The sequence below is a fragment of the Bubalus bubalis genome, chromosome 5 (genome assembly GCF_019923935.1).
Source record: "Bubalus bubalis isolate 160015118507 breed Murrah chromosome 5, NDDB_SH_1, whole genome shotgun sequence".
Classification (NCBI taxonomy): Eukaryota; Metazoa; Chordata; class Mammalia; order Artiodactyla; family Bovidae; genus Bubalus; species Bubalus bubalis.
Genome location: NC_059161.1, coordinates 39770958 through 39789127, shown reverse-complemented (window position 1 = coordinate 39789127; position 18170 = coordinate 39770958). Strand labels below are relative to the sequence as shown.

The 18170-nt window shown below is 44.0% G+C and overlaps 1 protein-coding gene across 7 annotated transcripts in view; it reads right to left on the bottom strand.

Moving 5' to 3' along the window:
• VPS13D (vacuolar protein sorting 13 homolog D) overlaps positions 1–18170 on the bottom strand; it is a 274134-nt gene that overhangs the window by 47518 nt on the left and 208446 nt on the right. For 6 of the 7 annotated variants that reach the window (XM_025285913.3, XM_006076786.4, XM_006076789.4 and 3 more), the window contains 2 exons: positions 13799–13931; positions 10616–10811 (listed from right to left, as the gene is read on the bottom strand). In XM_025285913.3, the coding sequence (XP_025141698.3) occupies positions 10616–10811; positions 13799–13931 (329 nt within the window). The remainder of the gene's footprint in view (positions 1–10615; positions 10812–13798; positions 13932–18170) is intronic. The other variant, XM_025285915.3, reaches the window with a different exon arrangement.

Sequence of the window (18170 nt, the reverse complement as noted above, 5' to 3'; positions counted from 1 at the left end):
GGAGGCAGCTAGGGGAAGGCTTTCCAGAGAAAAAATGTAACTGATCAATTACTAAGTACATTTTTAAACATGGACAGGAGGAATTTTAAAGGAAATCAACCCTGAATACTCACTGCAACGATTAATGCTGAAGCTGAAGCTCCAATACTTTGGCCACCTGATACAAACAGCCAAATCATTGAAAAAAGACCCTGAAGCTGGAAGAGATTGAAGGCAGAAGGAGAAGGGGATGACAGAGGATGAGATCGCTGGATGGCACCGCTGATGCCATGGACATGAACTCAGGCATCCAGGAGATGGTAGGGGACAGGGAGGCCTGGCGTGCTTCACTCCATGGGGTTGCAAAGGGTCGGACATGGTGACTGAACAACAACAAAAGGATAGTGTATGGATGTATTAGTAATAGGCAGATAGGAAAAATATCTTAAAAAGGAGTTACTAATCTCAGAGTGAAAAAGTCAAAAGTAGATAAAAATTTGAGGATAAACTGGGAATATGTCTATATAAAACTAAGCAAAAATAATAAAAGTGATTATTGGCTCCAGGGAGAAAAAAAACAAACTACAAAGTTAAACCAAACTGGAAACATAATCATAGTAACCTACATGGCTTCACTGGGAATATTCTTTACATATATATAGGTAGCATCACTGACTCAGTGGACATGAATTTGAGCAAGCTCCAGGAGATAGTGGAAGACAGAGGAGCCTGGCAGGCTGCAGTCCATGGGGTTGCAAAGAGTTGGACATGACTTAGCAACTGAACAACAACAATGTAAAAGTGGAATTACTGATTTACCAGAAAATTATATAACTACAGTATACTGAAAAACGGGATGGGGGGTGCGGGGGACATGTATAGACAGCAATAAGAAGTCAATGATATCAAGAAATAGCGCTATTCTCATTTTTATTCCTTTAGAAACATGGAGGTTAAGTACCTTCAAAATGAAAATACAGCCCCAAGTATTGGAGGTGGCTGCCTCTAAAGAAACAGGAATCAGGGGTTGGGGAAAAATGGGGCAGCTAACTGATGGTTTATTTCTCACAGGAAGAAATCTTTGACTTCTGAAAGTGTGGGTATGCTACTTACTTTGATAAAATAAATTTTAATTTGAAAAGATTAAAAAAAATTGTCATAAAGAGATCATTAAGGTCAAAATTATATTTTTTAAAAACACTGTTCTTATTAATTGTAGAAACTAAAGAATATTTAATAAATATGCCTAAGGTAGAAAGAACAATTGGAAAATTAAGAGATAATTATCCAATTGTAAACAATGAGTAAAACGATAACAATTCATTTTGAAAGGGTTGTGGTGACCTAATAATGTGGAAAAAAATGCTTGTAACTATCAAATATACACCGATACACACCACCAAATATAGACTACTGACACACATGCAGTTTGTTTCCAAGAACAAATAGCAAGTCAAATCACTAATAAAGGGGTACTTCAAGAAAGCTATAGGAAACTTGCTTTAATGGACATGTAAGACTAATTCAAGAACATTAACCCACAGACACTTTGATGATTCTCAGGAATCTGGAAGATTCTTCAAGGCAGTCTGTCCTCCAGTATTAAATATTCTCAGTACTTAATACCTATTATATGCCTGGAATATAGCAGGAGGTCAGTACTTCACCACCTGATGAATTTTTACTGTCAGTTCGCCTACACATGAACCAGAGCACTCTCTAAGCAATCAGGTTAGAATATCACAAGTTCATTAACTAAATTTACAGTGCCCCTCAACAGTTCAAACAAGAACACAGAAACTCTTTGAGGCTCGCATCTTTTCACTAGAAGACATGAAGGTACCCACACATGCTAATTTGACATGCTGATGCCCTGGGAGGTGGCCAGGTGCCAGTCTAACTACCCTAACTGTGCTGCCAGAGTAGCTCAGTCAAGTCTAGAGGACCGACGAGCTGGGTCCTCTGTCCATCCTGGAGGTACTTAGTGAGGTTACACTACATTCAGCTAGTCCCAACCCACCAGGGTGATCCATCCTCCTCCTAACGAGAGTGAAACTCTGTGCTGACTCCCCTTTGAAGTTTTCAGCAGCCCCTGGGATTTTATGATACAGCCTGGGTCACCCCTGCCATTATCTATGTTTGAAGTATGTTTGGGGAAAATCTACTAGGAGCTGTCTCTGGTGTTAACGGAGAACAACGGCCTCATAAAAACTGCTCTCTGCAAGGAGTTCAAAGGAACTTATCCAAATATTGTGGGTTTATCCTGCTCCATCAACTTTGCCAGGGCAGAAAACGGAGGTTTTGCCAAGTAAACTCTGACAGAGAGGTACCCTCTCGATTTCCTGAATGAGCTCAGGGCACTGCTCACACAACCGAGTGCCCTTTTGACAAGATGGACCTTGCACTTTGAAGTCCTCTGCTGAGCACTTACCATGCTGCTAAAGTTAGAATTTATTGGGATGGTAGGTTAAGGTGAAGGACTAAATTAGGTAAATTATTGTGAGAGGTCCTTCTGATAATGTGGTAAAATCTTCCCAATTGTTACTTCATGAAACCCAGTAAAAGTCAGGAGCAAACCAGGACTGACAATTGTTGGCAGGAAGCCCAAGTGAAGCATCGCATTACAGTGGCTCCTACAGTTTAATCCACATTAATCCATCGTTACCGATATGCACTATTTATCAGCAGCTGATGGATCATCACCATATTTTCAAACAAAATAGCTTGTCAAAGAAATAAACCAGGTAGAGGTATTTGTTGGCCAGTGACATATTCATGAAGTCACAGAAGGTGCAAAGAGTGGCATTGTTTTGTATTTCTGCAAATCTCTATAACTCTTGCTTAATCGAAAACAGCTGCCATTCTCTTATCTGCTTCCACAGCTAACCTGTTGCCATATCGCATATTGTGTAGCTTCTGGAAAACTCCTCAGTTCATTCATTAGAGAATGTTATTATAAAAATAGTTTTTTCCCCTTTGTATATCTATATATGAATATGTAAATATACAAAAATAGGTTTGACCTTACAGATCCCCTGGAGAGTATTGAGGGGGGGTCCCCCGGGGGTCCTTAGACTATATTTTGAGAACCTCTGTCCTTTAGGACCCATATGTATAAATTATGTGCTAATTAGAAATCCGTGTTCTCTACAGATTAAAGTAAATCCACAAAGGATATAGGTTAGTAACACTGTTAACCTGATTTGAGTTATATATAATACATATGTGTGTGTGTGTTCAGTCCTCAGTAGTGTCTGACTCTTTGTGACCTCAGAGACTGTAGCCCACGAAGCTTCCCTGTCCATAGGATTTTCCAGGGAAGAATACCAGAGTGGGTTGCCATTTCCTCCTCCAGGGAATCTTCCTGACTCAGGGATTCAGCCTGCTTCTCCTGCATATTCTGCATTGTAGATGGATTCTTGACTGCTGAGCCACTGGGGAAGCCCCACCCATATATAATAAATATAATAAAATTTTCTTTGTGATTAAAATGTTACACTAATTCAATCTCATTCTCCCTCCTCCCCGACCCTGCCATTTGACAAATTAGTTAGAAACTTAGCACAAGTCTGTCTTTGAGAGGCAGTCTGACAAAAAGAGTACTCAAGAAAGGTCTCAGAGTAAGGGAACTTGGAGTTAATAAAACCCAAGGCTGCCTTTTCTTCCACCAATGGCTACAAGCCTTTACTTCTAAAACAGTACTACACTCTTCAGTTCTTTGCTAGCCCATATGGCCTCTATTTATTTCAGAATTATCCTACTGACTAAAGCTCTCTGGGAGCGGGGGCTATGAACTCAAACCTGGATCCTTTTTTTCAGGGAGACTCCAATTTCATCTTGGGCAAAGATGGATGATTCTGGAAGGGAAAACCATGAAAGACAGAAGATGGCCATCAAAATCTAAAAATAAATAAACCTCATGCCTTGGCAGAGGAATTCCACCAACAGTTAAATGACATTTAATTCTTTTCTAATACAGGGAATACAAATTTTTCTCAGGAAGAAATACACTTCTGCTTCTTTTGAAGTTAAAAGCAAAACCCTCAAATGCATATCTTATGTATGTAAGACTGGGGGTCATTCCACAGTTTTAAAAATCAAGTCTCTGAACAAGGAAGGGACTACATATATAAGGACTTGTGTGTGTGTGTATGTGTGTGTGTGTGTGTGTGTGTGCGCGCGTGCATGCACACGCCTCAGACTGACTATTTAATTTTTAAATGGAAGAAACCAGAATCAGAAAGCAATCATACTTTCCATTCTATTTTCTTTGAGCAAAGACCTGCTGGTTGAGACACCAGGACTATATATCAAAGACGTACGTGCCTGAATTCAATTTATTTTTACTTTTGGAAGCAGGATAGTGCCGTTTCCATGAAGTCAGTCATCTCTGCAAGCCAAAAATGGCAAAAAATAGACACTCTCCTTTCTAGAAATGATAATAATGTACCATGACCAAAAAAGTGGTTTTTCCCCTAACAGATAATCTCGCATAAAAATGAGTCATGGGATTTCATAAATGGAAAGGCTTTTCTCAAATATGTGTGTGCAGGAACACACACACTTCTTTTTTTTCCATCAACAGATTTGAGCTTTCCATAAGCTATGTTACAATGAGAATGGATCGTCTGGAGCCTTTGAGTGAAAGGGGAGTACAGTATTTGGAGTTCAGCAAGAGGGAAGAAGTCTGTCTTAGAAAATAAGAGCTCTCTGCTTGTGTTCCTGGGAGAGAAATTTTAACTTATAAGGCATGTTAAGATGTTTCTTAAAAATATCTTATTCTGTAACTTCATCAGCTTAATTTCAGACCCGAGTGAGACATCACATGTCATTAGCATAGTTCTGAGTGTTGTTTCTTCTTCTGGGTGTGCTCAGGAGGACTGAGAGAAGGATCAATCGACGTTCAAGCATTCTCGGGAAAGGCCTGGTGTGGCAAGATCAGGAAGTAAGGACACAGAGTTCTTACCTCACAGTCAGGGGTGAGCAGGAGACAGACAGAGGGGTGCCCCTAGAGCCACGGGGCCACTTTTGGAAACCGGAGAGATATGAACAGTCCCTTCCTTTCAGCCAGATGCAACAGTAATTTTTCAGTTTCACCGAAACTGGATTCCTTCTCATGATAAAACTGACATGTCGACAAACACCCTGGCTGCCCCCAGCAGATGGTTACCAAGCCAATAGACAGATACGCCCAAAGATGAGAAACAGAGCCTCGGGTCAAACCTGTCCTAGGTGCTGGCTTTTCACCCGGGCCAGTAACCATGGCTTTATATCGACGCTCTGAGAGTCTGCAGGGTTCATCTGGAAGGAGTATCCTGTACTTCTTAAATGAGCAAGAGGCAGTAGCTACAGGATGACATGGTGTATCTTTCTGAACAGTTGATTTTACTGGGTAGCAATGTAAAAATATTACCTTATTTAAAACAAACATGGGATAAACTGTAAACTCCATTTACACTTTTAAGATAAAACAGAAACTTTGCAAGAAGTGCTGGACTTGCTCTGCCTCCAGATTCAGGGGTCATCGGTCTACCATCCTCTGCCTTAGAGGGAACATGGTGGAAAAAACTGAGAGCACTGGTATATCCTGGGCTTCCCCAGTGGCTCAGCAGTAAAGAATCTGCCTGCCAATGCATAAGAGATGCGGGTTCAATCCCTGGTTCGGAAAGATCCCCTGGAGGAAGAAATGGCAACCTGCTCCAGTATTCTTGCCTGGAAAAATCCCATGGACAGAGGAGCCTGGCAGGCTACAGTCCACGGGGTTGCAAATGAGTCAGACACGACTGAGTGACTGGGCATGCACTGATGCATGCATGGTATATACTAATGAATGTTTACATTTTTATTAGATTTTTACCTTTGGAAGTTTCCTAAAGGCTTAATGCAAGCCAATTCTGCCTGATGTGTTATGTATAATACACCACAAAGGGCAGACGGCTGCATTCTGAGCACAGCGATTACGAGCAGTGTTGCCAGACTGGACCGAAGCAGGAGAAGCACTTCCTAAATCCCCTTTGCTGACTTTCTTCACACCTGCCCACCCTGACTGCACCCAGGCTCTGATGACCCATGAGGGTCTTAACCCATTTATCCTGGAGAGTTGTGGGTTAGGATGCAAACACTAACAGAAAGGGCTTTTCCTGAAGAAAAAAAAAAATCCATTTCCATTTCACATCTAAGAGGCCATTCACGTAAAGTATCTTTAACGAATTTTAGGTGGTATCTTGGGAGTGTTTTCACTTAAAGAAGTCAAAAAAGTCCACCATGAATCTTTCCTGTGAAATCAACTGAAAGGTTACTCAAAAACTCTCTGAGCAACTGGAGTTTGCATCTATGTGCACAGTACGAGGATCCCGGGATTCCAGAACGTTATCAGAGTCCTGATGGTGAGATCCTTAAATGCTGATCTGTCATTATCCTTCGGATTCCCCCTTCTTCCTTATCTGACAAATAATGAGATAAGCGCCAACACTCCTGAGCTTTGCTAAATTAGTTTGAATATTTTAAGTTCTGCCAACTCCCACCTCTACCCCCTGGTTCTGGGTCTTGACAGAAAAGGTGAAGAAACAGTTTGGAGGAAACCTCAGGGGCTCAGTTTAATATACCTCCAGCTGCTGCTTTCTCGAAATGTCCTGTGACCCCATGTGTACAACATACAGTATTCAGAGAAATAAACAAGTAAATAAATAGCTCAAGGTCACACCCTCCTTTCTTTTCTGTGTGTGTGTTTTTTTTTTTTTTTTTGCTGCTGCTGGGTCTCTGAGGTTTTCTACTGAAGTACCTTTTTAAATGCTACCAGCAAACTCCACCCCACACGCAGAGAACTGGACGTGCCTCGGCTTTGGCCTGGTCCCATGAAGTTTGTAGCTCGGTCGGTAAAGAATCTGTCTGCAATGCAGGAGACCGGGTTCGATTCTGGGGTCGGGAAGATCCCCTGGAGAAGGAAATGGCAACCCACTCCAGTATTCTTGCCTGGAGAATCCCACAGACAGAGGAGCCCGGTGGGCCTCACACAACTTAGCGACTAAACCACCACCACCTGAAGGGTGGCGGACTTGTCCACATGGCTTCAGTGGCACTGCAAGTGTGGCTGTCTCAGTGCCATTTTCATAAACTTTACTTGGGAATGGACAAATGTGGCTCAACACACGGAGACGAGAAGATGCAACCTGAGCCAGCAGAACGTGGCCCTGGAAGAGGCTTTCTTCCTCAGTTCCAAACCACACATACTTGTGCAGTTAACAAATGCAGCAGGGGATACTGGCCCTCAGCATTCGCGCTGAGGCCAGAGACTCTGCTGTCCTCCGCCCTCCCCTCTCCCCCACCCCCACCTGCCTTCCCAGGAACTGTGAGACTGCATGGGAATTTCAGGGAAAAGGTAGGTGGCTGCCTTCTTGGAACGCCTGCACACGCCAACAGGGAGAGGAACTTGGAAGTATTTTAATCTCAAGGAACTCAAGTGGGGGGGGGGAGGGGGTTCCCTATAAATAAAATCATGTTCAAATAAACACAGAAAGGAGCCAATATTTCCTGTAAGGCCACTTTTCAGATGGATTACTGGAAGGAATATTCTTTCACAGTTTTATGGCTTACTTTGCTATCATCTGCTTGAAATTTGGGTCGGTTAAAACATAGATGCTAAGATCTAAGCCTTCCCTTGGATGAAATATTACAAAGGAAGCAGAAAGTCTCATTCCAAGAGCAGACTCAGAGGCAGAGCGCCTGGACTCCTGGGTTCTACTGCTGGCTCGGTCCCTGGGCTCAGGTCAGCTCTCGGTCAGAATCTCACTTCTAATCCCTTCAAATCATTTGTTAGTCCCTGTTGTCTAAACAGTGGGGAAAAACCCTGAGTAACACCCCTGGATCCTGTTCAATCAACTGGGATGGTTGGAGATGGTTACAACTCACTTCCAAGAAATCAGGGTGATTTATCCCTTGGGAGAACTAGTATGTTCCTAAGAGATCAAAGTGTCATCAGAACAAACCCTTGAGGCACTCAAACGTTTCTCCACCTGCAAAAACCTCTCTGCTCCTTTAATGTGACTTCAAAAATAGTATCACTCAGCATTTTATAGTTCTTTACAACATCCACATTAAAATAACTCTGGTTGGGTTTCAAACCTCTGAAAGAGAATAAATAGGTATTTTTATCCCCAGTTCAGAGAGGAAAAAACTGAGGCTTCAAGGGGGCTCAGAGGCTTGACCAAGGGCCCAAAACTGGTAAGGAAGGGGGTTGGGACCCAGTACTATTGTTTTCCAGGTTAAGGGATCTTTTCTCTCTAACACATGGCTCCTCATTTAATAACCATATGGTTCGATCTAGACAAATGGACCAAGGGAAATGCGTTCCAGAGTTCCAGAAGAATCTGTAATGCCTTTCAGTGCAATGAAGGGTGGAGGGCCAAGTTTCTCTGAGGCCTTAAGTTAGCATGGGTCTAGAGCATGGAACTGGGGCCATGATTCTCCCACTACTGGCTCCTCCAGGAACAGAGAAGAGAGGCAGCAGTTCAACGTCCCCTCTGAACTTCCATGCCCAAGGGCCCATGGCTACCTGGCTGCTCCTCACTTATCACTAGAGCTTTGGTTTCTAGGAGGAGTGAGTGACTAGAAGATAGCTGTTCTGGGCAATTCAATTGGACTGGCCAACTAACTGCTATCTGCTTTGAGGCAAAGCACACAGGTTCCCTGTCCCCCATTACCTGGGAGGTGACTATTCCTTCTCTTTACCTGGCCAGGTCACACTTTTATGTTAGGCTTCATCTCAAGTATCACTTCCCTAGATATGCCTTTCTTGACCCCATTTACCACACATGAGTAAACCTCTTTCGACTCTTTGCCTCCTCTAATTATACAGTCCCACAGCACTCTGTAAATTTCCTGTGTCATTTATCACAATTTTAGCAAATAATTACTCCTATGATTATTTGTTTTATGTTTGCTACCCTGCTTGACTTAAGTCCTCTGAGAATAGGCTCAGCCTTGCAGTCTGCTATATTCCCAGCCTTCAGTTTTCAGGCAATTTTCAATCAATATTTACTCATCAAAAAATGAATGAGTGATACATAGACGCTACTAACACTAAATAGAACCGTCTGCAATCAAGCTAGACAACTGGCAAAAATGACACCACCACCTTTCTGCAGCAAGCATTTTGTGCCTTTCTTGAGCTCCTAAAAAGAATGCGAAACTTCATCAAGCTTTCCAAACTGACACTGTATAAAATGCAAGTGATTTCTTTCTGGTCAACATCATGAGAGTTCGCAGCACAAAATAATATTTCTAAATTTAACACATATACCTCGGACTCTTTCGGAAACAAATCACTCTGTCCCTTGACCACTCTAGGATTTTAAGGATAAGAATGGGTCTTCTGGAATTATTCAGGGCCTTCCACTTTACTTGGGCTTCATTGGGCCTTACTGTCCTAACAAAGAACTGGACAGAGACTTTTTGGGCTTTGGGCAAACATGGAGAAACTAACTGGAAAATCCTTTTGAAGCCTCCTCCCTCCTGCCCCCTTCCCCAGCTTCCTACATGCTAGAGATATACTCAAGGATTGTTTCAGCCTTGTGTCTGAGAATAGACTGTAACTTCACTAAAGGACTAAACTCCACAGATCCTTTTTTTAAGGAGCAGCTGTTTCCAGATGGAAGACATTCTGGCTGAACACATGACGTGGTCCCCGTCTACAATCTGAAGCATTTCCCCTAGTACAGTAATGTGTCATCAGTAAGGCTTCCTGGTGACAGAAAATGGATTCATTTTAATTGGGGACGATTTCACTTCAAATCCTATTTGAAGGAGCGACAGGGTGTGGACGTGGCCCAGGCCCTGGGCGTTCTAAGGGCCTACTAACTCACTCGGGATATCTATTAACCAGGCAGCAGCGAAATCTTCTGGGCTTAAGTGGAGTCCAGCTTGGCTGGGAACTGTAACATTCATTACACCCTTTGTTGATAAGATCCCCAATTAGTCACTGGACAAGGGAGGCTAAAATCGGCCACTAACATGAATAGCAAAGTTAAAGTGGTTGGAGTCTATGGGATTTGGAGCTGTGTGGGCTGTCACTGATTTCCTGTCTCAGCTGGTATCAAGGCAAGACAGCATCCCACAGAAAAACTGCCAGCTTCCTTGGGAAGTTTCTCTGTAAGGTTGGGGGACTGGCTGGCACTTTCAAATGGAGGGAGAACTAAGAAGGGACAGACTCCATGTGGTGAACCGCAACTGTTGGATTCTCCAACCATGCCACAGGGTCTTGGAGCAAGACACAGCCTAAGTTTTCTTAACGGGTGTTTGGAGGGGTCTACTCAGTTTGGTGAACAGGGGATGTGTGTAAGGATGCCACTGTGTTTCTGATTAGTCTAATAAAAAAAAAACCACACACACACATACACATCCAGTATATGCAGGTATAGATAGATAGATACAGATATATAGAAAATTATGCCAGATGTTTATACTTCATTTTCATGTATTTGTATTAGGCAGGTCAGAAATTTTAGTTACGTGTATTCAGTTTTTTAAAAATCATTTCATTAAGGCAGAAAGTGTATGATCAAACATATCAGTATGGCTCAGGAGAGGCAGCAGACCGGGGATGGAAATTGCAAAAGCCACTCCCCCCACGACCACTGACCTGGGGCCACTAAGGGTGGCTGTGTCTCTCACCGCCTGGGCTGTTTCTGATGCAAAATCCAGGGCGCCTGCCACTGGCTTGGTGACAGTGCCAACAAGCCCTTTCCCAAGGCCAGATATGAAACCGCTGACACCCCCTTCTGTTTTCACACCTTCCACGGTTGAGGTTATAACACTGGTCAGTCCACCAATGATACCTAGCAAAAGAGACAAGGGCTGTGGTAACCTGGCCAAGGACAAAAGCAAAAGCATTTAAAGGCAAACCCCTCAATTTCATGCACCTGGCGAGGTAGACATATGGGCATCATGCCAACCTCCTGACAGGCAACAGGGAGGCCCATCAAGATGGGGCGGCAGCAGGTGTGCCCTCGGAGTTGAGAGTCAGAGAATATGCATCACACGTCAGTGAGAAGGACAGCGTGTTTCAGTTTTGAAAAACCAAAGGAAAGTGAAGAGATTACCAGTGACTACTTTTTAATTCCAGAGCTTGAATAGCTTATGGGCAATCAGGAAAGGGTGCAGACAGAGGATTAAATCAACGGACCAGCAAATTGGGCCCTTGGGGAAAGTTGGGATCCTCTAAAATGTAAGGTGGAGCAAGAACCAAATATAAATCCTCAGTTTTCAAAGAATACTATGTGACTAGCCAGCACCACCGGAGAAGGCAATGGCACCCCACTCCAGTACTCTTGCCTGGAAAATCCCATGGACAGAGGAGCCTGGTGGGCTGCAGCCCATGGGGTCGCTAGGAGTCGGACACGACCGAGCGACTTCACTTTCACTTTTCACTTTCATACACTGGAGAAGGAAATGGCAACCCACTCCAGTGCTCTTGCCTGGAAAATCCCATGGACAGGGGAGCCTGGTGGGCTGCCGTCTAAGCAGTCGCACAGAGTTGGACACAACTGAAGTGACTTAGCAGCAGCAGCCAGCACCAATGAATGCCTGAAATGGGGTCAAAACTCCTTCCTGAACACGTTGCTGAAACAGGTGCATGCAACTGGAGTCGAGGGTGAAGCTTGGATGAAGGGTACCCCCAAGGCTGCCAGCATCAGCTGGAACCCTAGATGCCATCAGTTCAAAAGACTGACCGAGGTCAAAAAGACATTCCAAACATTTTGAAAGGTGACGGCAGTGACCTTAAAGAGCCTCCCAAGTGGCCAGAAGTTGGCAGAGGCTGGAGAGGACGCAGGCATTACTAGGAAGAATCGTCTCCAGGATTTGTGCCAGGGACACTCACAGATGTTTACCCTTTGATGGAGGGGGTATGAGGACACTCTCTCTAGACTCTTCAGCTCTAGTGAGACAAATTGGTATAGGAAGTTCCTTGGGTGAGAATATACTAACAATTCACAGCATTTCTTCTGGATTCTGGGTCCACTTGCTCCAGTGAGGCAACAGGCCTTTCCCAAAGTTTGGAACAAAGCTCATGGCAGAGTCAGAACATGACTGAACCTGGGTTGAGTGGGGCTGACAGGGGGAACTGAGCCTGACTCTCAGTTTAAAAACCTGGTTTAAAAACCAAGGAGACGGCATTGATTCTGGTTCTTGTTATTGTTTAAGGGTTGTTTTTTGTTTTGTTTTTTCATCCGAAGGAAGGATTTCACTCTACTGCTTTCATACATCCCAGAGCTTAATGGGTCCCCCTTGGATGAGGCCACTGGTTCTTGGTCTCAGACTGGCCCGAATGGCTTCTGGAGGTGTTGCACATATTATCTGAAGGATCCCTGGCTTGGAGGGATTTTGCTACTGTGAACCACTCACTCATTTTCTCAGCACACTGGAACACCCATCTAAACAGTGAGGACAGGCATGGTTTCTCTCTGCATCTCAAGGATGCTGGATAGATAAAGACAAGTACACATAGCAAAGCACTTTATATTCATTAAAAAAATAAAGTCTTAAAATTGTCTGGTGCACTATCATTACAGTGACTAGAAACAATGATTAAATCTTTAACCCCAAAAGATTGCCCAACAATCAACTTTTAAAGTCCATAAACAGATCAATTTCAGCCAAAGTTCACTGCTAGCTTGATGCCTCCTTGGGGGCTGCTTGCTTTCCAGCTGGGCAGAGGCATTTTGATCCAAACCTTATCATTAGGAAACTTGATAAACAAAAACGAAGAAAAATATTATTTTTTACTAGGTATATTCCTTGTTTTTCCTCCAATTGTTACTGAGAGCTTCAGACTACTCCTAAGAATCTGGTACAAGCAGTTCAACCGACAACCATCACTAAGCACGAGCTGTACACCAGGTGCCGTGTGAGGCATTGCAGGTATAAAGGTGACCAAGAGACGGTCTTTATCCTCTCCTTGCCCTCAAAGCCTATCAGGGAAGCAAGACACACACAGCTGGCTACACACACAACTCAGACTGCCAGGTCTGCTCTAATCAACACTGATTCTAACTGGGGACAGTGGAGCTGGGCAAACCTCATCTGAGTGGGGACTTGCAGGTGGAGAACGATTTTGATGGGCAAGGAAGTGAGGCTGGGGAGGGGAGGGCAGAAGAAACATGAGTGAGCAAGGACTCAGGGGCATGTCTGGAGAGCAGGATATAACTCTGGGTTGCTGAAATACAGTGTGGCTGCGGACAGTGGTGGGAAGAGCTGGCTGGGTCTACTTTCCTAGGGTCCTTCAACGTCATGCAGAGAAGGTACTGACACAACAGATGAGTCAGACTGAAACATTAAAAATCAGAACCATAAGCAAGTTTAGAGACATTCATGCTGTGTTCCACATCTCTTGGGCACATAAATCTACATCCCTATGAATGTGCATTTATGACTCAAAAACATCTGGGCCACAAACCTGGCAGCCAATTCACATTTCGCTACCTCTGGAAGGAATAATCAATCAGTGAGCAGAAGGCAAGTCTTGAAGCAGTAGTCCTGTGTTCTAAAAAGGGGTTTGGACACTTACATCCTAGGACACTTGGGAGACAGAAGCCAGAGAACAAGAAGGAACTGCAATGTGTACAACATTTTGAAAATGAATGAAGAGTTCTCACAGGCTGTAACATTTTGACCCAAGGAGGACAGAACCAGAGAGCCTGGAAGCATTCAGGCACACTCAGATACCAAGCCATCATTTCTTCTTGCAATTGGATGAGCAAAAGGCACCTCCAGGGAGCTGAGGCAGAAGAGCCCCCTGTCTACAGCCTGATATCACATGACTCACCATGAGCCAGGCCGTGGATGCCAGCTACAAGGTGTTCGCCACTCGTGGCCGCATGGTATCTGATGTACTCCCGCTCCGACTGGTGGCGATTATCCATCGTCTTCCCTAAGCCATCTGATAATGTCCCCGCAAACTGGAATGAATACAAAACAGAAGGAAACAAGTTTTAAAGCCTCAGCACTCTTTTTTTTCTTTTTTTACTGTTTTTATTATTTTAAATAAAATACCTTCCCTTGTTCCTAACTGGGATTCAGTAAATACTGAATGACAGAGAGAGAGATTAATTGCTGAATTACATGTAGTGTGTGTCCCAAAAGAATATTTTTCAAGCACTGGACATATAATGAATTGTAGGACATTTACACTGGTGGGCACAAGGTTTTTAAACAACTACTAAACTTCCATAATCATATTTACTTTTCACAATCCTATTGCAAACTTACAGAAAGACTAAAGGTGTAACAAAATGGCCTGGGGGAGGAGAGGTGAACTTTGGGATTCTATAATGGAGTGGATGGCTTCCCTGGTGGCTCGGTAGTGAAGAATCTGCCTGCAGTGCAGGAGACGGGTTTGATCCCTGGGTCGGGAAGATCCCCTGGAGAAGGAAATGGCAACCCACTCTGGTGTTCTTGCCTGGGAAATCCCATCGACAGAGGAGCCTGGCAGGCTACACTCCATGGGGTCACAAAAGAGTTGGATATGACTTAGCGGCTAAACAATGACAACTCCACTGGTAAGGACAGAGGCTGTTTGCTCTAAGGATCAGTGGGATTCAAAACAAAAATGTGGCAAATTGTTGCCTGAGGATTTGACATCCACATTTTAAGAGAGATCAACTGCCCCAAAGTAATGCCTTTTTTTCCACTTATTCCACAATTACTGACTGCCCAGTCCCATCTGTCAAGAGGAAAACAAAGTCTAGGGAAAGGTGAACAGGGGTAGATCACCTTTCTTATGAAGTGGAAGACTTGAACGCATGACTTCAAATGCAAAATCCTTCCCCACGAATCAGAGTGAGATTTTATTTATCCTGGCATACTCTACCCAGAGAACTGTCTCACCCATCAAAGCTGGATAAAAAGGACATAAAACTCTGTTTTGTCACAAGACAATCTGAAAAGGTTTAAAGTGACAGTTAATAAACCACAGGGTACTTATCCTCATCATTCAGGCATAAAAAAGGAAGGATATCAAATATATAATAAAGCTTCATGGGAAGGATCTACCAAAACAAGTGGTTTAAGTGCCAATGACCCAGGACTAACCTTTTAGAAAACTCACAGGAATGTTATTTAGATACAAAGCTCAGAGGAAAGGCTCGAGGCAAACAGCCTGCCATGAGGACCCAGTACACTGGCTTCCTGGCCACCACAAGGCCACTGCATTCTGGTTAGGCGAGGTGGGGCACACAGATCTGCCCTGGAAGCCATCAATCCTGAGGCCTCTGACGCTGAGAAATGAGGGAAGGTGATTTCTGAGCTCAGAAGAGAGACCAGAGGAAGAAGCAGTGATTTTACGTAAAGCAATGGTTCCTGGAGCAAGATCTGACTGCTCTTTCTCCTTGCACTCTTTTGTTTTTGAATTTTTACAATGTTGTGTTGGTTTCTGCAGTACCACAACATGAATCAGCCACAATTATACATATATCGCCTCCCTCCTCTCCCAACGTCCTACCCCTCTAGGTCATCACGAGAGCACCAGGCTGGGCTCCCCGTGTTACAGAGCAACCTCTCACCAACTATCCATTTTACACATGACAGTGCATACATGTTGATACTACTTTCTCCATTTGCCCCACTCTCTCCCTTCCGCACTGTGTCCACAAGCCCATTCTCTACATCTATGTCTCCATTCATCCCCTGCAAATAGGTTCATGTATGGAATGGAGAAATGGTATGGATGAACTCCTTGCACTCTTGACCGAAAGCTTTTATGACCTCATGGACTTTTCTGGAGATGCAACCTCTGTCATGACTGATTTCTGCCTCACCTTCCCTGTCACTCCCTGTCTAATTAGAGAGCCAAAGTTAATGAAAAGTAATTTTACACTTTCCTTTAGGACAGAGACACTGTGGGATTTCTTATTAAGTGAGGATTTTCTCCAGCGACCCCACTTAGAACCACCGTGAGCCATAAGCTCGGGGGTCTGGCCAAACCAGATTCTAGCCTCGACCATTCTGGTAGCCACATGACCCTGAGCCAGGGGCCTGACCGCAGTGCCTCCCTCCCAGTATCTGTAGGAGGGAGATAGTCCTGATGCTGTCCTGTGGCTGACAGGATCAGTGACAGTTGCTCAGGGTATGGCATCTGGTCAGCACTCTTACTGTTATCAGGTTATTATTAGTCAGCTACTAGTCCAAGGAGGAACATCCCACACTGTCTAAAGAAAGCCTTTCAAACATTTAGAATGATGGTCACTTGCACGAGAATTTAACATTGAAAGGAAAAAACCGAAACTCTGTTCCCAGCAGATAAACACCAGCTTCCAAAGTGAATTTTTGGAGTGGTACCATCTATAAAATTAGAGTGTTGGACTTGGTGGTTTCCAAAATCCTTTCCAGCTCTGACAGTCTGTGATCTATGATCCAAGTTAGGATGTCTTTATTAAGCACTTACTCTGGGCCCAGCACAGATTTAGGTCCTGCTAAGGAGGCAAGCGAATAGCAGCCTTGGACCTACTCTCAAAAGTGACAGTCTCATTAGGAAGACAACAATTCCACACGTGACATGGCCAGCAACACGAACCTGGAATACAAACTGTATGCACTTGGGAATTGAGAGAGGAGAGAGAAATGTGACCCTTGTTTTGGAGAGCATTCTTGCTATCTTCTGGAATTACAGAGGTTGCCAGTGGTCTTTACTCAGGGTCTGGACAAAAATGTCTCTCCCTGATGTCACAGAAGAAGGAAAGAATGGTTCAACTCTGACTTTCCTAAAAAGAGAGATCTTCCTGGAAGAGATAGTAAGTTAAGGTCCTGTCTACATATTTCTGGCAGATGACTTAGAAGTTAAAAACCCCATAATACTTTCCCCTCTAAGAGAATGTGGGGTAATAATCTAGGCAAATGGCCCGATACCAACCCCTTTCCCTTAACTGTTCCCCATCCTCCAATAAAACAAGTATAATAGCCAAGATTTATGAGGGAGCCTATGTCAAAGCTTAACTGCCAATTGATTCTGTTGCAGCAGCCTTGGCAACCCTAGCACCAACTGGCCTGGGGTGTTCTCTGTACAGAAACACCACGTTGACCCCAGAAGGGTGGGACAAGATGACCTAAGAGATCCCTTCCTTCCTCTAAACGTTGGATTCTTCCCTGTGCTTCTCAGGGGCCTTACCACTGCCATGGAAAGGTGCCTATACTCTGCACACTCCAGGGCTTCCCTCTGAATGTCCATCTCTCTATTAAAAAATCACTGTGCAGGCCAGCTGGGCTTGTCCTTGGTCACTTGTGAATGGACAGAAAGGATACAAAGATATTTTATTAACAGGAAATGACTACCAAAGTCTTCACCCCTAGAAATATGATGCTGAGAACTCAGAAAACTTGTGCCATTGTAGGAATCCATGATCTGACCAAACCCATACTGATGAGAGCTTAATAAGATTTTGCAGGGAGAAACATTTATAGGAACTAAACTGAAGCCAGCCAGATGAAGGATCAAAGGCTGGGCTTTGGGCCAGTCCACTGGTCTTCTGAGAGTTGAATCCACAGCACCACAAAGCTTGTGGCCTTCTCCCACTGTGGGAGCACTGAGTCACCCTTAATTCCATCTCTCATTCCCCACCTCGGTGGGAAAGTAAATCACACCCTATATCTCATTTCTCCCTAAAAGACAGGGTGAGGACACATGGGCTGCAGAGGGAGGTAACTGCAGTAAGCACTCTTTATGGGTGCCCTCTGGAACTGGTCTTTTCTGAGGCTGGGAAGTACTGTTTCATCCATGTCCTTGACTTTGAAAATGACCATTCAAACAGAGCAGAGATGCCCATGAGAGCTACAACATAACGTAGGAGTGACTGGTGTAGGAAATCCTTCACTGCCCGCCCCAGCTCTGCCTCCACATTTTAAAAAGAAAAGCCAGACGCATTGAAAATTGAATTAATGTTGAAACTTTTTCATTGATGATGCTTCAAATGGAAATGAAGTCTTGGTGGCAGATACTCGGACAAAGGAAAACTCCAAGGAGGCAGGTGTATGGCATAAAGACAGGACATTCACACCTGAGTTTGAATTCTGTGACATTTAATAGCTGCGAGACCATGGATGAGTAACTTCACCTCTGTGAGCCTCTCTGTCTCCTCATCTTCAAATGGGAATGAGAATAGCCATCTACAAGGATGTGGCAAGGATTAGATAAAACATGTAAAGCA